We start from the raw sequence: 22,635 nt of genomic DNA on the forward strand, positions 1-22,635 counted from the left end.
GTTCTGCAAAGCATCTGACCAGTAACCTCAAAACCATCAAGGTCGTCAAAGCCAAGGCAAGTCTGAGGCACTGTCCAGAGGAGCCCAAGGAGACAAGACGACTAAGTGTCAGGTGGGATCCTGGCTGGAAAAAGGATGTGAGGTTAGAAAGTCGGGGAATCTGAATAAACTGTGGAACCTCAGGGCATTCGTTGCCAGTACACTTGCACTAAAAGGACAAAAGAGAGGTCTTTAGGCAGAATAAAAATGAGTCCAGATGCAAGCGCAAAAACAAGATGTCAAGAATAACAGCAAGGGTAAATATGTTGATACATATGACTGCTTATGTGCTATAAAAACATATAAGTGCCCTGCGGTATATAATATATTTTCAAAATTTAAGTGCATGACAACAATAACACAAAAGATAGGAAGGTGTACATGAAATTGAAGTATTTTTTAATCTAGCATTGTTAGGGAAGTGGCAAACATGAGAATTTATGTTTACTTGCATACACTAAGACTTGTGCATGCTGCAGCTGCTCGTGTAGACTACAGGACTGACAGACAGAAGAGTGTTCTCACCAATGAGCTCACAGAGGAGGAAATGGAATAATAGAAAAAGTTCGAATAATTTAAGAGAGGGCAAGTAAGGACAGAAAAAGAAACATGAGAACAGCTGAGTCAAATAGAAAAAATATTGAGATGACAGATATAAAACCATATATATCAGTAGTTAGATAAATATAAAATGGACTGAATGTAACAAACAGACGAGTGACACTGTCATACTGTGTCTCTTAAAGTATTAGCTATCTGCTGCCCATGAGAGAATTACTTTAATATAAACACCCAGAAAGTCTGCAGTAAAAGGATAGAAAAGAATATACTATGTGAATCAAAAGAAAGCTGAAATACTATATTTTTGTCAGACAAAACATAGGCTTGAAGGCAAGGAGCATTACTGTGGGTTATGAGAGTCGTGTCACAAGGACAAAGGTGACAATTCACAAGAAGTTTCAGCAACTCTAAACCTATGTGTACCCAATAATTTGGCTCCAAAGTGAATAAAGCAACAATCAACTGAATAAAAAAAAGGCTCTCACTAGACAAGTCCACAATCAGATGGCAGACTTCAGTTCACTTCTCTCAACAGCCTACGGAGCGAGCAGGCAAAAATGTGGTAAGGATACACAAGTTCTGAAGAACATATCAACCTAACTGATATGATTAGAAAACTGAAGGTCCATGATGGGTACACATTCTTTTCAAGTACATATTCTTTTCAAGGACTTCAAAATTGAAATTTTTCCACTACTGGATCATTTACCAAAATTCTCTACACATTGGGTCATAATCCAAGCCTCAATATATTTCAAAGGATTGGTTGAAGTCATTTGACTTCAGAATCTATTCTCTGATCACAATGGAACCAACTTTAAAATCAATAATAAAAGGGAAACTAGAATCCCAACTGTGTGGAAATTAAACAATACACTTTTTAAATAAGCCACTGGAAAAAGAAGAAGTCACAGGGGAAATTATAAAATATTTGAACTGAATGATAATGAAAATGAGATATACTGAAAGTTGTAAGAAGTGGCTGAGCCTGTACTACAGGTCAGTGTATAGCCATCAATTCATATATTAGGGAAATAAAGGTTGAAAAGCAATGATCTAACATTCTATCTCAAGAAATTAGAAAAAGAAAAGCAAATGAAATTCCAATAAAGTAGAGTAAAGAAGATAAGGTAACAGCAGAAATAAAGAAATATAAAGTAAATATACAAAAGAAAAATAACAATACAAATAAAGTAAGTTACTAGTAAAGACTAATAAAACTGACAGACCTCAGTTTTGAATAGGATGGAGTAATTCTTAGCAAGCCAACATTCCCAGTGAAAACAAGAAAAGCCCCATCAATTGCAAGTAACAGAAAAAGCATCAGAGAGCCGAGGAAGCCACGAGGTCTAACGGGACTGAAATCTCAAGGCAAGAAGGACCCTTGAGAAGTGAACTGAGGCTATGTAATTGTATTTTCCCTGGATCCTGATGATTCTGGGGGTAGACATGAGATAGGAACAGGGCTGGTCCAGGCAGAGGGCCACCCCAGCAGAGCTTTCACTAGGATTTTGCCTCTGGAGTGGGCAAAATCGGAGACATGAGGGGCAGGCTCAAACTATGACTGGTTTCCCCTTCCAGACATGCGCTGACTTCTGGAACTGCTTAGCATGGAGTCTAAAGACCTAAGTTTAACGCTTTTGAAAAACAGAACACAAGTCCATGCACTGCGGTAGTTGGGAGAGAATACAAAGCCCGAGAGGCATGGGCAGATGACACGGAGGGTCCACAGCTACTCCTGTCCTGGAGGACCTGCCAGTTCTGGCCAAGGGCTGTGTGAGAAGACGGAGAAATAAACACAGGCTTTTGATGGTTGTGTGGGGATTGGACCAACAAAACTGAACCTGTGCAGGGCCTCAGACACATAGCTGGTCACCCCCTTGAAACATCTGCAAGGTTAGGAAGCTGTTTGCAACAGGAAGCTAAGGAAATCTCTTCATCCTCCCCCAGCACCCGACCTCGGGAATGTGGTGCTTCATCCGGTTTCCCTGAGGGTTTGCCTACCTGAGTCCTGAGCCCCTGAACAAGGGTGGGGAACCTGTCCCCAGGTGCGGCCTCTCATCAGACCTCACAGCCAGCATCCAGAACTCTGTGCTCAGTTGGTCAAAATGCAACACGACGCTGAGAGCGCAGCAGCACCAGCCCCGACCTGGCAGATGTGGGGAGGCGGCCCCGCAAAGATCTCCCACTTTCCCTCGGGTCTCTGCCTTTGTGTGGATATATCTGTTTTCTTCCTATGAAGGTTTCTGTTTATGGCTCTTTTTTTTTAACTTCTAAAAAAATTGAAGTATAACTGACATACAATGTCCTGTTAGTTTCAGGTGTACATCATAGTGATTCAGTATTTTTATACATCACAAAATGAGCCCCACAATCAGCCTAGTTACCATCTGTCACCATACAAAGTGATACAATATCACTGGTTACATTCTCTGTGCTGTGCATGACACCCCCGTGGCTTATTTTACAACTGCCAGCTTGTACCTCGTCAGCCCCTTACCTCTTTGCCCATGCCCCACTCCCCGCCCTCTGGTAACCAACAGATTGTTTTCTGTATCTATGAATCCGTTTCTGGTTTTTGGTTATTATTGTTGTTAGTTTGTTTTTTAGATTCCACATATACCTGAAATCATGTAGTATTCCCTGTCTGACTGACTGCATCTGCACAGTATCCTCTAGGTCCAGGTTGTCGCAAATGACAAGATTTCATTCTGTGTTTGTCCCTCTTATTGTTCCCTTGTTTTGTGTTTTTCTCCTCATAAAACTGAGTGTAATACACAATGAAAAGTTTTTAAAATATCTGTTATATGTATCATAGTTGTGTGCTCCTGATATAAGATTTAAAACCAAATGAATGAAAATATTTAATACTTGAGATTTTTAAAAAATCTAATTCACTCAGAATCACCATAGTTTCTTAGGTTGTTCTCTACCCCTGAGGGCTGTGAGATGCTCAATAGTGCTCATGGGGCTTGGTTTCCATCAAGGTCCCTGTCTCCAGGTGACAAAGACAGTGTATGGGTAGGCAGTGACGGTAGAGGGGACCGTGTACGGGTAGGCAGTGACGGTAGAGGGGACCGTGTACGCGTAGGCAGTGACGGTAGAGGGGACCGTGTACGAGTAGGCAGTGACGGTAGAGGGGACCGTGTACGGGTAGGCAGTGACGGTAGAGGGGACCGTGTACGGGTAGGCAGTGACGGTAGAGGGGACCATGTACGGGTAGGCAGTGACGGTAGAGGGGACCGTGTACGCGTAGGCAGTGACGGTAGAGGGGACCGTGTACGGGTAGGCAGTGACGGTAGAGGGGACCGTGTACGCGTAGGCAGTGACGGTAGAGGGGACCGTGTACGCGTAGGCAGTGACGGTAGAGGGGACCGTGTACGGGTAGGCAGTGACGGTAGAGGGGACCGTGAGTGACGGTAGAGGGGACCGTGTACGCGTAGGCAGTGACGGTAGAGGGGACCGTGTACGGGTAGGCAGTGACGGTAGAGGGGACCGTGTACGCGTAGGCAGTGACGGTAGAGGGGACCGTGTACGCGTAGGCAGTGACGGTAGAGGGGACCGTGTACGGGTAGGCAGTGACGGTAGAGGGGACCGTGTACGCGTAGGCAGTGACGGTAGAGGGGACCGTGTACGCGTAGGCAGTGACGGTAGAGGGGACCGTGTACGCGTAGGCAGTGACGGTAGAGGGGACCGTGTACGCGTAGGCAGTGATGGTAGAGGGGCGGGGTACGTGAGTCTGAGCAGCACCCGAAGGGCTGGAGGAAGAAGGAAAGCTCGCCTCTTCCTAGCAAAGCAGGTGTACTTGCCTTCAAGCAGGTGAGAAGCAAGGAGCTGAAGGTGCTAAGAATCTGGGGTGCTGGGCTGGGCTGTTACAGACACTTGCTTTGCTAATACATGTCTCAAGGGCTCTGTAGGTTTGCTGATGAGCTCTGCAGCCCTATGTCTATCTCCAGAGGCCTCCACTAGGGACTCTGGAGATGGGACTGAGAATAACAGGGAGCTAAACAACATTCAGTTTATTTGCTAAGGATGAAGAATATCAGTTTCCCATCAGGAACAGCCAATTACAGGGAACTGGAATTGAAAAACTGCCCTCAACATCCTGATGGATGAAATAGCTCAATTAGTCTAATTACTCAATTAGAATAATCTTGACTTACGTGTCCTTGGGTGTTTTGTCATTTTATATTCCCCGTTGGTCACTAGCCCTAAGCAATGAAACTTGTTTTATCCATGTCCCCCATGTGACTGAGTCCTGTATCAAGTAGGCAACAGGCATCCTGAGAATGTTTACTGAGCCTAATGTACATTTTCTCCTTCTCCTACAAGGGAATATACATCTCTTTCTTCTCCCAGGAAAGCTTTTAAAAAAAGAGAAGACTTTTTTGTCTCAAGCCTTTTGCCCTTCACCTTTCCCCTTCTTTATGCCTGAAGCACGTGTGATGGCTGGTGTTCCAGTGGCTACCTTGCATGTGTGAGGATCAGACCGAAAGAGTAGGAAGCTAGAAGAAGCCTGGATCTCCGGAGACAACAGAGATGCAGCACTGGACTGTACAGACTGCTGCTGGACTCCTTGTTACAACAGAGAAAAATAGCCACTTCTCTTATTAAGACACTTTTTTGGGTTTGCTGCTAATTTAACATATGAAACAGAGGAAGAAGGGAAGAAAAAGCATCTAGAGAAGGAATATAAACACTCTAGATTGCCCTAAAGTTCAAAACCAGTTTTCCCGCAACATCACGAGTTCTTGATTTGTTATTTAAATAAAATGAACACGTCAAAAAATGTGCAAAAGTCACAGGCTATGTGGTACAGCGGCCAGAGCAATGAACTGAATAAGGGGGAGTTCCTGGGAGAAAGAATACATCTTACAGGGTTGTTGTGAAGAATGACTTAATGCGTGTTGTAAAATACCTAGAGCAGGTCTAGGGCAGTTCCAGAAAGAACAGTCCCCTCCCCTCTCCCAGTGGAAGTCACACGTTTAGCCATAAGCAGCACACCGAGGTCATTAAAACCCTAAGAGCTCTCCCTGTGTCAGGACTGCCACTTGGTGTGGTGTCCCTGGTTATCTCCCATTAATCACAAATACTGGTATCTCTTACATCACAGAGAGAAAGAAGGAGGAAGACAGATAATTAGGTAACAAAAAGTATTTGTATAGTGGACAAAATCTTCCTGGCCACAGTGGTGAGCATCTGTAACAGTGACCTCCACAGTGACAATGCAGGGTCTCGGTGGACATGGTGACCGTGAGCTCCCACCCAGCTCTAGATTCTGCTCTCAGAGCTCTCCCTCACAGAGCCACCTTTTGCCCCTGCCACTGGCAAGGCCATGGCTGGTGAGAAAAATAATAGCACTCTTAATTTATTAATTGATTGGTATACAGGCCAAGGGCTAAGCACTGCCTACGTTCAAATGCTGAACAGCTGGATGCACGCACAATTGGGCAAGCAGGTGTATGGGACTTAGAGCTTCATTCCCAGTTCCCCTCGGATGAGAGGCCCCGGCCATTTCGCTGTGCCAACTGGTATGATGCAGATTTGGGGACCGAGAAAGGCAGGGACATTGTACAACCAAACCAAAGTAACAGGGAGAAGTTAAGGGGCATTATTTTTTAAATTAAAGTCCTTTCCCTAAACTCTGAGGCCAGCTACAGCCTGGAACCAGCCATCAATCACACCCAGCTAGTCCAGATCACACCCAGCAAGTGTCTGAAGCTGATACAGACTGACACGGATTGAATCAAAGGGCCGAGCAGCTTCCCAGCTAAGCAACACTGAGTTGCTATCTCAACTCCTGACTTTGGTCTCCTCATTGTGAACCTCACGGGGCTCCTGTGCCGATTAGACACACATACGTACAGCACCTCCCACAGTGTGGAGACACTGAAGGCGCTCGGTGACTTGCAGCAGTTGTGGTCATGGTCGCCAGGCTGTCCCTGCTGCAGTGACGGGTGTCACCATGCATGTGGTTGTTACGGCCACGCTCGCCATTACAGAACTGCTCCTGTCATTTCTACTTAAAGATCTCTAGGGGAGTCAGTTCCAAAGGTTTCCTTGCCCCTGAAGTTTTGACATTCTTAAGCCTTTAACATTTGGATGCCCTGCATTAGGGCTAACCTAAATTCTTTCTTCTTTCTACACATAAGCCCCTGGCTGTTCTGGTCCTGACTTCACTGGTACAATGACCTGATTTAAATAGCCTCTTCAATTGACAATAAAAGGAAATTCACAGTCGCATAATGCTTTGGTTATCACTTATGAAGTCCAAACCTAGGCCCCTAGCAGACTGTTTAAAGCCCCTGCGTGCTTGCTGATCTTTAAGCCGAATGGTTGGTCACGACAGGATTTTTCCCAAACAGACCCAACAAATCACAAGGAAGAAAACCAGTGGATGACCCGCCTCCCTGGGTTCGCAGTGATTGGTCGGTATTCCCTGTTTCAACAACAATCCTTTCTCCCTGCACCCGGGTGTGTGCTCGCCCCTCCCCCGGCACGTGCTCTGGTGGCCGGAAATCCTGGGGTTGCTGGGAGACCCAGAGCGCGGAGGCAGCGCCGTGAAGCAGCAGTGCATCTGCTCAAGGGGCTGCCCGCACCCCCACGCCGCCACCAGGTGGGCCGGAAGGCAGAGAAACTCAGAGGTGCGGTGGGGGCCCGGCCAGGGTGGGTCTGGGGCAACGCAAGGGGCCGGTGTGGGAACGGGGCTTCACGTCTAGGAATCCCCACGGGCTTCTGAAACGTGCGCTTCCCTCAGTCCCCACATGGCGTCCTAGTCAGGGCTCCAGCGGGGCCTCCAGTTGCCCTTCAAATTCACCCACTTATTCAGCAAATGTTGTTGGGGCCACTATGTAGCAAGCAGTTGGGATGTATCACTGACCAGAAGAGACACAAATGGTTTGCTTGTCTTCCTCTATATGTTTTAATAGAGGAAGACAAAAAAGCAGAATAAAGAAATGAACAAAAGTAGTGAGCGCAATACACGTGGCATAGGTGAAAATGTTGTGAAAAGAAAAAGAGGGGAAGGGGTGGAGGTAGGCGGGCAGGTGGAAGCGTGTGTTTGCCACCGGAAGGTGAGCGTGGCCTCCGTGGAAGAAGTGCGGCCGGACACAGGCTTGGAGAGGTGAGGCGGCCCCCAGAGGAGCAGGTCCCCAGGCGGAGGGGACAGCCAGCCACCAGGCGAGGGGCCCTGCTGGAGGCGGACGAGCAGGGCGGAGGGCGGCAAGCGTGGAAGTCGGAAGGCAATGGGCGGCTGGGTGGCGCTGGCCTCCAGGCCTCCGGCTGTGAGTGGAGTGAGGTGGGGGCCTCTGGAGGGCCCGGGCGGGGGGGGCTGCCCCGACTCTCTGGGGCACGGCTGCGAATGCCAGGCAGTGGTGCAAGGGCAGGCGCAGGGAGGGCAGTGAGGCCGCCGCTGTCCTGACATACCCACAGGTGTGGCCCGAGCAGGGCGGGTGGGGAGCAGCTGTCTATCCCGGGGCGGTGGCCAAGGGAGCCAGTTGGCTTTGTTGGTAAACTCAGTGGGAGAGAAAGAGCAAGTCCAGAAAGACTCCAGACTTTAGCCCTGAGCAATTAGAAAAATGGTTCCCCTTGGCTGACCAGAAAGGCTGTTGGCAGAGTGGCTTTGGTGAGAAGCCGACAGCTCGGGGACACCCCCATGAAGAAGGCGAGTAGGCCGGTGGGCTCTGAGTTTCAGGAACGGGGTCTGAGATACGAGCTAGAGATGTGAGCAGAGGAGTCGCTGGTTATGGAGGCAGAGAGAGCCTGAGATGGGAGAACCCGCAGTGAGCTCGGAGACCCGCGGGTGTTCTCGGGGGGGCAGAGGCAGGCCGCTGCCCTCGGAGTCAGCAGGCCCGGTGGCGGCTCAGCTTGGCGGCCGCCTGCTGCCCTTCCCTAAGGCAGCTGCGCTCTCTCTCTGAAAGACAGCTGCAGACCAGCGGCTTCTTCGTCTCCCCTGAACCTATGAACCCACTCTATGAACCGACACCTTTGAGCACTGTGATCATTTAAAACTACTGCATATCAGGGGGCAGAGGACTCCAGGACCAGGTGCCCTGGGAGCACTAGATGATTCACACCCATTGAACACCATTCACCATTGAGATTGTTCTCATCAGTAACCAGGGGCTATCAGCCAGCTGGTCCCCCAAACCAGAAATCTAGGAAACCATTCTTGAGTCTTTCCTCCACCTTATCCGCAACCCCTCATGTTCCTAAGTATTTCTTGATCCTGTCCTCCTCACCAGACCCCGTAGGGTCCCTAACATCAAGTCCTCCAAATCTTTTTGTTTTGGGGGGAGGTCTGCACTGTACCAGTAGGTATCAAACCCCATCTCTGTGCCTCTAGCCGGGTCCCTCCTCCTTCCGTCCCCCATGCTGCTGCTGTCAGGAGGCTTGGAACTTTGGTAGTAAAGAGCCTTTCACAGTGCCTGGCATGGGGGCAGGCACTAGATAAATAGCAGCTACTAATATAATTATTCTCTTCTTGGAAATATATTTCACTGCCTTCTTCTAAATTTGTCCACACGGACACTGCTACATATTAGCTGAAATGCTTTCCTTAAAAATAGCTGAAGATGATTAGCTGGAGGGATCATAATTGGAATTTTAAGCAATCATTTAAATTAATTCCCGAGCAGCCTGTGCAGAACCCTTCGAGCTGAGTCCTCTCTGGCAGAACCTTGCCAGTTCCCATAAGCGCATGCAAATCAGTACTCTTGAGCGTCTCGTTTTTCCTGCCAGATTTTTTTCACTTTCTCAAGGAACAAACCACAGCTCTGTTATGACAGCATGGAGGGAACTTCTCGCTGGCAGGGAGGGGGCCTGAGCAGCTTTTGTTCCCACCCCTGTTCTGCCCCCCTGTGTACAATGCATGGAGCTGGGTCCTCCTCAACCATGCATCAGTGAACGCTTTGCTGTGAAAGTTTAAATGTCAAAACCTGACCATATCCACATTACAAATATTCTCTGAAGAACATAGCCAAAGAAATTTTTGGCTAAAAGAACACCTTTAAATGGTTGAAAAATGCCTAAAATGGCTCTGCTTTTCCCTGGAATAAATCCTGGCTGAAAACTTAATGCCTATCTTTTAAAGCATGTTAGTACAATAAAACAACTTCTTCAGGAAAGACAGAGAAAGCCATTCTCCTACCTTGAAGTCATGCGCATTAATTTTGCCATTAAGTTCCTTGCGGAAGTCAAGAAATCGTTTTCTGAATGCTGGGTCCTGCTGTTGTATACAGTTTTTGCATTTTTCAATAACTTCATCCTTTGTCATATTCTTGGTTAAAGTGCTTTTATGCTCAGTGGGCTTGGTTCTAAAATCACAAGCAGGCATTAAGAGTACTTCCTATAGGCCTCACCCATGACAACAGGAGGTTTACCATCCCCTTTCCACAAATGAGGAAACAGATGCTCAGTTAAATGGACTGACTGGGGGACTTGGCATGTAGGTTCCAGAGCCAGAACTGGAGGTTAGCAGCACTGCCAGGTAAAAGCTCTTCCATGGTGCCAGTACGTGGTGGCAGGTGGGGCAGGGAGCTTTAGGGAAGAGGCTTTTGCCATCCCTATGATAAGTTTTTCAACTGTGCTTTGAGCTGGCTGAATATGGCATGTGACTGGGCAGACATGGCTGCAAAATATTTTCATGAATTGGGAACATTAAAAGTCAGAACCCACTATAAAGCTTTCAATTAAATAGGCCATTTTGTAATGACTACATCAAAGAAGTCATCCAACATCCATAGGAAACAATTATTCCAAGTTGATTTATAACATACAGATTTTATGTGATGTGCTGTGTGTGCATGAGAGGGTGTGTGTAACTGGAGAATAATTGTGTCTTCAGCTCTCCAGGTCTCCTGGACTCCGGGTTTGGGGTGAGGGCAAGCAGCCATAAGATAGTCGTGGGGAACAGGCTTCTATCCTTTCCTGCTGCTTCTGGCGGCTGTTACGAGCTCTCACAGAATGCCCACACTTTAGGAGAGGCTTAATTGCCATTATTTCTTTCACTGGTTTTAGGAGATAGACATACCTCTTCACAGAATATTTAAGCTTTCTCTTAAAATGCCATCTTTCTGTTCATTTATAAAGCAGCTACTACTGAAATGCCCAGATATTAAAATGTCATTAGCATAGCATTGAAATATTCCCATTGCTGTCTACTTGGGAACTTTTTAAAAGAGGTATGACAAACCGAGTCTGCTGACTAGTTCTACGCTGTGCCCTTCCTTCTGGATTTATTATAAGCTATGAACAAGCACGTTAAAATAATATCTTTTCATTAGACGGAATGTGTATTTTTCAAAATGAAGAAGGGCTAGAATATTCATCAGTCCAATTTTAATAGATTTACTCACTATGTTTTATTGTAATAATTTAATTTGGCAATCATTTAAATAATTCTATCATTCATGTTAGAAAATGTTAACCAGTTTAATGGGTGTATTTTGCAATATATATTAAACAGTGGTAAGGACTCTAAAGTTTCTGGAAAGGAATAAATGTGAATGCAGGTATGTAACAGTTGAATGGCAGACAGATTCTCTGGGAGTCAAAAGTCCTGGGCTCTTAACCCACGATGAACACTAAATTTGTGCACAACTTAGTCCCCATACCTGTCAGATCTCCATGCTTTCTAGAATTAATAGGTCAGTTTCAATAATTCCTAAGATATCTGCTTGGTCTAAAGTCCCCTGACTCTAATCACTGTATTTATAGTTTGCGGTCTTATTTAAATAATAAAATATTAAAATACTCATTTGGTCCACAAATATTTACGAAGTACCCATTCCATAACAGGCACTATAGTTTTCATATGAGCTTTCATTTTATTTTACTTATCAGAGAGACCCAGCTGCTGCTGTTCCTTTTGAAAATGTTCACATAACAGCTGGTCCTTTGGAACAAGAACTGGAGAGACAGTGGGCAGGCCATTCATTCCTATGCCTGCCAAAAGTTTCCTGTAAAGGATTCTTCCTGAAGCAATATCCTGAAACTTACTGCAGAGTCTGAATTTCAAAAATAATTAGAACACACCCATTAGATGGCTAAAATTAAAAAGACTGAGCCTACCAAGTACTGGCAGGCAGGTACTACAGCTCTTATCCACTACTGGGGGGATGTGAAATGGTGCTTTGGAAGACAGTTTGGCAACTGAACATATACTTCCCAGAGGAACAAGCCATTCCACCCCTAGACATTTACCCAATACAAATGCATGTCTACACAAAGACTTGTACAGCTTTATTCATAACAGCCCCAAACTGGAGACAAACCAAATGTCCATCAACAGATGAATGGCTCCACACCTGTGGTAAGGCCATACGATGGAATACTACTCAGCAACGAAAAGGAGCCGACTGTGGATGCATTAAACAACATGAATGCATCTCAGAATCATTGTGCTTGGTGGAAAGCCCTGACAAGAAAGAGACCATCTTGTATGCTTTCGTTTATATAAAATCCTAGAAAATGCAAAGAAATCTGGACTGACAAGAGAGCAGATCAGTGGTTGCTAAGTGGGTGGAGGAGATGAACTTCAAAGGGCACAGGAAGCTCCTGGGAGTGATGAAATGTTTGAGTCTTGACTGACAGCTTGTGGTGGTTTCATGGATACACACCTGATGGATTTCTTCAAACTGTATCACTTAAATATGTGCGGTTTATTGTTTGTGAGAAATACAGCAATAAAGATACAACAAATACAAAAAAAGAAAGATATTTTAAACTGGAAAGTTTGATATGGAATTATGGGAGTACTTATATTGGAATAGCAGGATCTATTTCTTTTTCAACATCTTGCTTTTTAATATTTTTCTAATCATAAAAGTTGTACGTGCTCATTGCTGCGAAGTTGGTAAAGCCCGAGGCCCCAAACAAAATTCTAGCTATTTGTTCAAATGCACAGGCAATAGAGCACAGCAGCAGGAACTATGGGCCCTGGAATTGGCCTCCCTAGGTCTGAACATCAGCTCTGGAACACAGCAGCTCCATGACTGGAAGCAGGTGTCACGAGGTGTGGTCTGTGTACACTTCCAGGGCACCAGGGAGACCCAACCTCTTTTCATATGACTAAGATGTTATTTGCCTGTTTCGCCCTCTTTCAAGTATGGTGGACTTTTCAGAGGCTACATGACATGTGACCATTGATGGACCATGTGCTCAGGTGGGCTTCGTCTTCTGACATTGTCTAAGAAATGCTGTAGAAACGTTTAGGATGTAAATGAGGAGCTAGAGAGAGTTCCCGGAGACTAACTCAGTTTCTCTACAGCACTTGACGAGCTTGTTTCTAGCTGCCTCTGGTGACACCAGCTAGAACCCCGCAACCTCCTCATCACCCTAGAGATCATTGTTGTGTAGCCCCAAAGTTTTCCTTGTGCCTACAGAGAACCACAACAAGGAAGTACCCATTCATCTTCTACAATAGCACTTTTAAATGTCTCAGTTTTCATTTCTAGTCCAGTGAATCCTGACTGATGTCCTCCATTTCCCAGCACTCTTCCACGTCCTCAATGATTTTTAAGAGTATCAAAGGGTTGAGAACTGCTGACCTGGGGCACATCACCCTTTCTGTGCTTCAGTTTCTGTATCCATAATATGCACATAATAAAAGTACCTGCTTCAGAGGTTTATTGTAGACATTAAGTAACAGGACCCATTAAAGCTGTTAGCACTGGGGCTGGCTGGCTGCATATGTCTGTGTTCAATCAACTGTAGTACCTGTAATAACGGTATCACCATATCATGATGATGATTTACATACAACTAGGGGTCAGAGTGCGAGCTCGGGAGCCATACCTTCTCGCTCAGTAAGTACTTGGATGATAATGGCTTCAATAAATAGCCATGCGGCTGTGTACTGAGCACAGGGCTAAGTATTAGCTACAACTGCGAACAAACTAGAAAAATCCCCGACTCACGGAGCCAGCAGCCAGGACTTTGTTCATTCAGAACCAAGGGGACAGATCATTTAAAAGTCCAGAAGAAAGACAGAGGTCGGCATTTTTAAGAAACAGAAAGCAGTTCAGTGGGGCCCAGCTGAGACGAGCAAGGGCGGCCACAGCGACCGTTTACTGAGACCTTCCTGTGCGCTGGGCACTGGCCGAAAGGCTTGCTGTCCGTTGCCTCATTCGATCCTTACCACACTCTTCACAAGTACTATTTGAATGATGACACAGAGGCTCAGAGTGGTTAAGCAACTTCTCCAAGTTCACAGCCAGTTGAGGGCCCAGCTGGGATGTGACCAGAACCGTCTAACTGCAGAGCCCAAGCCCCATCCAGGTGCGGGGGTCATGCTGGGCCTGGGAAGCCACTCTGTTCAAAGTGTCTGGATGTTTCCCTAATGGCAATAGGACACCTGAGTGTTCTAAGCAGGGTTTTGACATGCTCAGATTTGTAGTTCAGAGAGATGAAGTCTGACTATGTCATAGAGAATTGATCAGAGAGGCTTCCGTCTTAACCACCCAGTTGCACTGTCTACATGACCAGTCCACTAGGTCCATTCCCCCCTTCCTCCCTCCTTCCCTCCCTCCCTCAACACTTACGAAGCCCTGACCATGAAGAGGCACTGCTCTACCCCTAGGAACTGGGGCTTCAGGAGTCAAGAAGCAGGGCCCCTGCCTTTTACATCCCTGGTAGGTGGTACAGATAACAGACATACATAAATGATAAGAGCCACAAAAAATGGAGCTGGGTGACAGAGCTACTTCATGGGAGGGATGGGAAAGGGGACAGAGTGACCAGCCACTCTGTTCCCCATCTCCTCTCCACGTTAATATGCCCGAAACAGAACGTGCAGGGGTCACTCCTGAAGCGGCTCCTCCCCCAGCCTCCCCTGCCTCAAGCGACAATCCCGAGGACCCAGGTGCTACAGCCAGAAGCTTAGACTCATCCTCAGCAACCTTTCACCATGCTCCAATCCCCACCCCTGGCAGGTCTGGCCAGTTGCACTACAAACATACCCTGAACCTCAAGTGTGTTCATGATACATATTTCTAGAAGAACTAGAGAGACAAAGGTTAGCTCAATTTGGGGGGATTCTTATTACACCAAATTCATTTACGAAGAGGCTTTATCATTCACGTCTCCACCAGCACAAGGGAGAGAGCCAATTTCTCCACCTTCCTGCCGGCAGGGAGTAGCATCTTTCAGCGTATATTTGCACATTTGAATTTCTTTTACTTCAAGCAGTGTCTAATGTATTTCATATTTCTTCTATTGATTAACCTACATCTTAGCAAAGTGATCTCAAGTCTTGTGCTTGGAGTCTTTGGCAGATAGAGGCATCTCATTAGGATGTAATCATTTTGTTTTCATGATAGCATCTTAGGATAACTTCTTTATGGTGAGTGATGCTGTTTTACACATATGGTGGTGAGAAAAGGCCTTTTTTTTAATGAATTAATATAGTTAAGAAAAAGAGCTGACATAAAGAAAATAAAATGTACTAAGGTAGAACATGAATCCCTGCAGTTTGGGTGAATCCTCCTTTTTATAGATAAGGAAACAGATCCCAAGGGGTTCCCTTCTCTGGCCCTGGACGGTTGTTCCAAACCTTTAACAGTCTCCCAAGCTCCCTTTCCCACCCCAGCCCCCTCTCGGCGCTGACCACCTTGCCTCCCCCTGAGCTGAGGGACAGACCCAGAAGTCCCAGCTCCTTCTTCCTGTCCCGGCTCCGTCGACTTGCTCTTTCTGAATTCTAGCTGCAGCCTCTGGCTTCCCACGAACCTAACCCCCAGCCTACAGGTAAGTGCAAAGCATGTGTACGACACACGTGAACACTTTTCTCAACTCCGCTTTCTCCACACTCCTTGCAAATGTCACTGGCACCTGCTGGGCCTGCCCGGTCCTGCTCACACAGTCCCTTCCAAGGCCCTGCTGCCACCAGTGTGTGCGCCGCCCCCCGTGCTCCCTCTGCACCACCCCCGTTGACTTCCTCCTGCCCCCTGAGACCCTCTCCTCCCTCAGCCTCCAGCACCGCCGTTTCTGTCCCATTAACCTGAGCTCTGCACCTTCTGTGCTGGCTGGACCAGCCGGGTCACTGGTTAGCAGGTCCGACCCATGGCCCCTCGCCCCAGACGGCCTCCATCTACTCCGAGACAAATGTCTGTGGAACAATTGAACAACCTGTCCATACAGTGAGGACTCTGGGATTGGAGCTCGACCCAGACTCCTCTCTGAGTCCCACATCCTCCCAGGGCTGCCGCGTCAGCCTTGTCACTCCACGATGGGGCTGCTCCTTCTGTTTCCTACCCGGCAACGGCACTCCCACCGGAAGGGAAGGCTTGAGCAGCCCCTGGACTCACCTGGGCCCCTCCGCCTCTCCCGGCACCCTCCCTGTTTGGAGTCCCAATCACCCTTCCACTCCTCCACTGTCCTGAAGCGGCACCCCCGCTGCAGACGCCCCGCCTCGCCTTGCTCCCCACAGCTGTCCTTTTCCTCTCTCCCTCTTACAGTCCCAACCCCACAGTGGAGCCAGAGCCATCTTTATAAAGTGTAAATTGCAAATCTGAAGTTGTCACCCATGCCGAGCAAAAGCCACCTTGCAGGCCCTGGTTCCCCTTCAGCTGTGCTTCTCAGCTCCGGCTGCACATCAGAGCCAGGGGGGACTCTCACGTCATGGCGCCTGGCCCAGCCTGTGGACAAGGCACAGGCACAGGGATTTTCAAAGCCCTCCAGATGACCTAGGATGCCGGGGGAGAGCCACAGCCCTCCCAGGTGAGGCCAGCTCCTTAGTAGGACACATGTGGGCACCCGTGCCTGACTCTGCCAGTCCCTCAGCATCATCCCCCTGCTGTTCCCTCTCTCTGATACTTCCTGCCCCAATGGTCCTACATGACTTGCCAGGCCCCTAATGTGCTACAGGCCCCTGGTCCTCTGGGCTTTTCCCTGCTATTCCATTTCTGAAATGCTCTCCCCTGTCCTCTCCAGACTCAAGCGTCAAGTCCCAGGAAGCTTCCTGCCTGCCACCCGCACCGCCCACCTGGCTGGCAGTAAGCACTCCTCCCCCATGCCCTCCAAGCACAGGGCATGCACTCCTACAGTGCCTATACACTATGCTGGGGTGTCTGCAGCCTTTCCCCCTATGTCACACTGCCTGGAAATGAAGGGCTTTCTGTAAACCTATCACGTAAGTCAGGAGTCTGCAGTGGGCACCCCCTACCACTCAGGAGGGAATGGCCAGGTGAACTGCCCACTCAATCCCCAGCCCCCTCCCTTGTGACTGCACACAGCAAAGGCCACCAGTGGCTGAAGCCCCTGCAGACAGGAGCGTCAGTGTGGCCTCTGGCTTCTTCCCAGGCCCTTACCCCCACCCTGAGCTCTCTCTGGACCCTCTCTCAACTTGCTGTACTTTCCCCCCTTTCCTGTGTTTCTTCCACACACTAGGAAACCCATCTTTCTGCCAGCATTTGATAAAATCAGACGAAGGCAAACACCCAAGCCCAGCTCACCACGCTCTGTGAGCCTCTCCTGCTCGGGAAACCTCTGCCTCGCTGTCCCCTTCTTATAAAGCTATCTTTTGCTACAGAAAACCACCACAGGAAAAATGGGTTATGAAACATGAATGTTCACAGAAAGGAGACTCAAGTGGCCAACAACTGCCAGTAGATCAATTGTGTTTTGGATCACTTTGAATCAGTGTAATGTGAACAAAAACAACAAATAAGATTTTTAACATTCCAATCAGAAGGAGCAAAAGAGACTTGGAAATCCCTGTGATTCAATTGGATTTCCACCTAATCTCCCAGACCGCTGCTCGCAGTGCGAAACTCTGGACAACCCAGCAGTCCCCCAGGGTGTGCAGCTCTTGTTCTGCAGCAACCAGCCTGATGGGACAGTAGGATGGACTTCTGGGAGGTGGTGTGGGAGGCATCACCCCCACCGAGATGTAGGTTCTCAAGGTCATCTGAAGAGACGGAAGCAACCAGACTGTATGCCCCAAGGGGAGACATGCACAGAGTGAGAGACGCGTGGCAGGACCCCTGGGGAACCTCAAGACACTGTCCTCTTCTTTCCCTTAACATCCCTGCCCCATTCCAGCTTTGGTTCATCCACCAGAAATTAAGGTTTAAGCTAATGTGAAACACAAATGCAATTCAAGCTACCATTCTCAGTATGGCTGACCATAGCCAGACACCCCAGGAGATAAAATGGTATATGATCGAGAAAGCAGGCGCTGTGGGACCCAGGCTAGAGTCCAGGCCCCACTGCTTACCGGCGGAGTGACTTTGAACAGGTCCTTAACTTCTCCAGGCCCCAGTTTCCTTATCCATGAAAGGGAATAATAGCCACCTTACGTGACTGTGGTGAGGACTAAATCACAGAGCACATGCCAAGCTTTCAACCAACACCCAATATTACTAAGGGCTCAAGAAATAGTAGCTTTTATCAATGTTATCTATTAATATTACAAACATAGGTAGAAAAAGGTTCACAATTAGAAAACAGACTTGATGAAAAACAGGGTGTGATTAATTTTGTTACCAAAAAACTTACTTTAGTAAATGTTCAGTCATTAAAAATGGGCAGAATATGTGCATGATTTTCTTGAAATTATTCAGACCAATGAGCCCTGTGTCTCTGAGGTCATACGACCATAGCACATTATAGAAGGCTTTTAGATTCCCAGTAATCGAGTCATGAACAATTTCTTCCACTTAACATAAAAAACAAACATATTTACCAAGCTGCACGTTTGTAACGTGGGGTGGTAGGTAGCGCCCTGGACCACAAAGGAAAGTGTTACTTACTGAATCCTAAGCCCGGAGGAGTGGCACCTTGGTGTCTGTAGAGGAGCATGTTTTTCTTATCTAATTGAGAAGGAAAAAGAATATTAATATAAATTGTCCATCAAGGCAGTAGGTGCTTGGAAGAAGATGGACATGGACTGTCAGCTTTGTCCCTGATTGTGGGATGGTGACAAGTGAGTCTGCCCTCTGGCCCCCATCTGGATATGGGGGTAATAACATTTAACTTGCACTTATTTTTTTAAAAGTACAATAAACATGAAAAAATATATCACCTAGAAATTAAATAAATGCAAAATAAAAGACTAATGAGGGTGTTTCTGCCTGCTAGAGTGGCCACAGTGGAAGGAAGGAAGGTGGCAGTGCTGACAGGGGACAATGCCAGGCACCTTGATGAAGCATAGACTCTGGGGCCCGGGTGACGGCCTCTGGGGGCGATGCGGGAGCAGAGGCAGAGGAAATTTACTTTTCACTGTATCCCCTTTTACATCTCTTGCATTTTGTACTTTATACCTATATCCCTCTTTTTAACTAAATAAAATTATTTTTAGTGATATATACTTTGATCCCATAATTCCATTTCTAGAAGTTTATACTAAAAGAATTACCATAGAGTGATATAAAAAAGCAGGTACCACCATATTTATTGTCACAAAATTTATAAAAAGAAGAAAAGTGAATACCTAGATTATAGCAACAGGGAAATAGTTACTCTGTATCTTTTAAAATTATACAGCAGTGCTTTTACTGACAGTGCTAATAATATGCTAATAAATGGCAACACAGACTAAAAAATCATTAATTATATGATCTCATTTAAAAATAAAATAGATACCATATATGAGACGATGTATCCAACTCATCGAATTGTATATAAATACCTGCAGTTTTTCATCAGCTATAATTCAATAAAGCTCCAAAAAAATAGTATATATGTATAGGTATATTGGTTTGGAAGAATATACAGCAAAGTATAGCAGTGGCTAATAATTCCTTGTTTTTAGAATTAGTGGTGATTTTTGTTTTTGTCTGTTTGCACATCTGAATTTCCTACCTTTTCTAATTAACTCTTTCGTATTAACTCATTCACTCACCATGCTGCTTTGTGAGTGTTTCTGGGGCTGGGCTACCCCCCGCAGGCACGATGGGCAGGGCCTTCATGGAGAGACGACCACACAGGGACAGAAGCATCGCACTGTGACAGGTGTGTGAGACTGCTGACTGCAAGACAGGCTTGGTCAGGGTGTCAGGAGTGTCCCCGGGAAGGCTCCGGGTGCCCTGAGATCTGGAGAATGGCTCCATTAGGCAAGAGAAGGGGGAGCTGCAGCACGTCAGGGATGGGGAAGGAGCCTAGGGGCCCCAAGGGCCCGAGGCCAGTGTGGCCAGGGGAGACCAGGCTTGAGGCAGTAGGGCTGGACCACGTGGGCACCTTGCCAACCAGGCTGGAGAGTTCTGCGTTATCCTCGGAGTCCTGAAAGCCATTAGAGGGTTTGCAGCATGAAGCTGACTAGATCTGATATCGATCAAGGGAAGATGGTACCACTTGCTGCATGGAAAGCAGATTGCTTATGTGTCCATATTTTTGTTTTTGGAGAAAAAGATGGCCATGTTCAAGGTTGGTGTGATGGTTAGAGGTGATGATTCTTAAGAGCTAACACAGGGTATGTCCCACAGTGGAGTTCAGGAAAAGGTGCAGTTCTTTATTTCTGTGTATTTTGTTTTGTTTTGGGGACTCATTTCTGAATCAGAGCTCATGGAGGACCAAAGGACACTGGTCTAGGGTGTAGCTGTCACGTTGCACAAGGTAGGATGTGATCCTAACATCACAATGAAGAGCTAATTCATACCTGTTAGAAGAAGTATTTATAAACCTTTCAACAAGAATCTTGTTCTTGCTGCCTATGGCATGCGTTACGTGAAACTAATCTGATTTTTTAAAGTTCTTAAAATTTTTAAATGTTAATAGCTATTAAAGTCATAGAAGCATTTCTAATAATAAAACTCTGTCAACTTTTCAGCCAAAGGAAACAAATACTAGGAGCAAGTGTTAGTCACTAGAGGCAACAAGCAGTTATTTTTTTAAAAAGATGAAATAACATAAACACTCTAAAAATACTGATGAGAACCAGCGGAGTAATTCACAACCAAGCCTCTGTAAGCTGTGGCTGCAGGGAGACAGCTGTGGAAGCACCGTACATCACGCAGATAAAGGTGCTGTCTTCCAGGCTGGGTTTTCAGAAACATCAAATATCACCCACCAATAAGATTTAGAAACTAAAAGTTAAAATCAAACAACTCAAAAAACACCGAACTCTTACTTAAAATGAAAATTAACTCGGCTGGAAAAATGTGGTCATTCATTATTTAAGCTATATTTCACCTGCATCTCTTATTTTACTAAGGATACTTAAATTTCCTGCCATAAATAGAAAATTAAACATGAAGTTGTCATAAACTTACCCTAGGGTTCTCTTCAAGCAGCTCGATAAAGGTGTTGACATTGACCAATCCTGTGCCCCCAGGGTCAAGTGTTTGCATCAGTTCTTTGAATTCCGAATCACTGATTTTTACAACCATGCCATTTAGAATATGTCACAATTCTTCCCCTCTTATCTGTCCATCGGGTTTCTGAGCATGAAAGTGTATATAAGGGAATTTTTTTAAAAAGAAGAAAAGGAGGAAAAGCATTATACATATGTAGCATCATTTAATAAAGAGTGAACTTCGGCCAAATGGAATTTTTAGAATTCTGGTTTGAAATACGAATACCTCAAATGATGATCATTATATATAACACATGTGCCAAGAGCAGAGTGGGGTGGGGAAGGCTAGAACTTGGGCAGCATAGTTCCTACCATGTTCTTTATCTGGGCTTGGGCAAGAGTTGGCCCCACTTGAAGACAAGAGGCTGATTTTGCAGGCACAGGCTGACCCCCTTCTCTGGGGTAGGTGAAATGTCAGCTCTCTCAGAGGGCTTCAACAGGTCCTCCCGCCCCAAGCCCACCTGAGGGCTACATGGCTCAGCCACACGGGAAACAAAACGTCCTAGAAATTCAATGACAACTTGCCAGTTTACTAAGAATATTCATTATGCTTATTTTCATTACCACCATCCTCATCAATTACATAAATGGATAATTACTTAGCAAGAAAAATTTCAGCCACGCTGCACAGAGAAAACATATTATGGACAAAGTACTAAGAGGCACTCTTCCCCCAGAATAAAAAATTACCAATAAGTAAATTAAACATAAAAATTGTGCAATCCTGTTTACTGGAAAAATGGGAGAAAAAGAACCCTTCCCTCCTCGTAGAGATATTGCGTCTGTGATGGGATGGAAGGGCTTATTGAGAGAAAAAGCAGTGTGCAAATGTCAACTATTAAAACAGATCTGAGGTCCCAGATCTGAAAAGAATATAAGGTTCTCTTGGGGAAAATTAAATAATTTAGAGGACATATGCATGCTTATATATATGCCTTTTGGTTTGGGAGTGACAATCAAAATTTTAATGTCCAAATAGGAATCAATGACAACTAGTTTTTTTATGATTCCCAGTAAATGTATACATAGCATATACCATCACCACTCTTCAATTCCAGAACATTTTCATCACCCTGAAAGAAAACCTGTGCCCATGTGTGGTCCCTCCCCATTTCCATCCCGGGTCTAAGACAATGAATCTACTTTCTGTCTCTCTGTATTTGCTTTTCACTAGATGGTTCATATAAATAGAAGCACACAATATATGCATTTGTATGCATCTTGACTCTGGTTTCCATCACTTAACGTAATGTTTTTGAGGTTCACCCATGTCATATGGGTGAGTATCTTGTTCCTTTCTAGTCTTATCATTCCATTATTGGATGGCTATGCCATGTTTTCCTCATCTTGTCACAGGTTGATGAGCATTTGGATTGTTCCCAGTTTGGAAATTATGAGTAATGTTGCTATGAACACATGCACACAAGTATTTGTGTGGATATAAAGTTTTTATTTCTCTTGGGTAGAAACCAAGGAGTGGAATTGCTGGGTCGTGTGGTAAATTTCTACTTAAATTTTAAAGAAACTGCCTTGTTGTTTTCCACAGAGGCTGTACCACTTTACATTTCCACCAGCAGTGTGTGAGTTCCATTTGCACATTCTCACCAACACGTATTATAGTCTAACTGGGTAGATTGCAGCCATCCTGCTGGGAGTGAAGTGGTGTCTCAGTGTGGCTTTGATTTGCACTTCCCCAGGGTCAGATGGTGCTGAGGGTCTTTTCATGTACTCATTGGCTACTGTACATT

The 22,635-nt window shown here is 46.0% G+C and overlaps 1 protein-coding gene across 1 annotated transcript in view; it reads right to left on the reverse strand.

Annotated features, from left to right (window-relative positions):
* EFCAB6 (EF-hand calcium binding domain 6) overlaps positions 1-22,635 on the reverse strand; it is a 213,706-nt gene that overhangs the window by 91,368 nt on the left and 99,703 nt on the right. The window contains 5 exon segments of the mRNA XM_073213995.1: positions 9,749-9,914; positions 11,436-11,606; positions 18,094-18,253; positions 18,344-18,407; positions 20,805-20,972. Of these exon segments, the coding sequence (XP_073070096.1) occupies positions 9,749-9,914; positions 11,436-11,606; positions 18,094-18,253; positions 18,344-18,407; positions 20,805-20,972 (729 nt within the window).

Source organism: Manis javanica, chromosome 10 (genome assembly GCF_040802235.1).
Source record: "Manis javanica isolate MJ-LG chromosome 10, MJ_LKY, whole genome shotgun sequence".
Taxonomy (NCBI): Eukaryota; Metazoa; Chordata; class Mammalia; order Pholidota; family Manidae; genus Manis; species Manis javanica.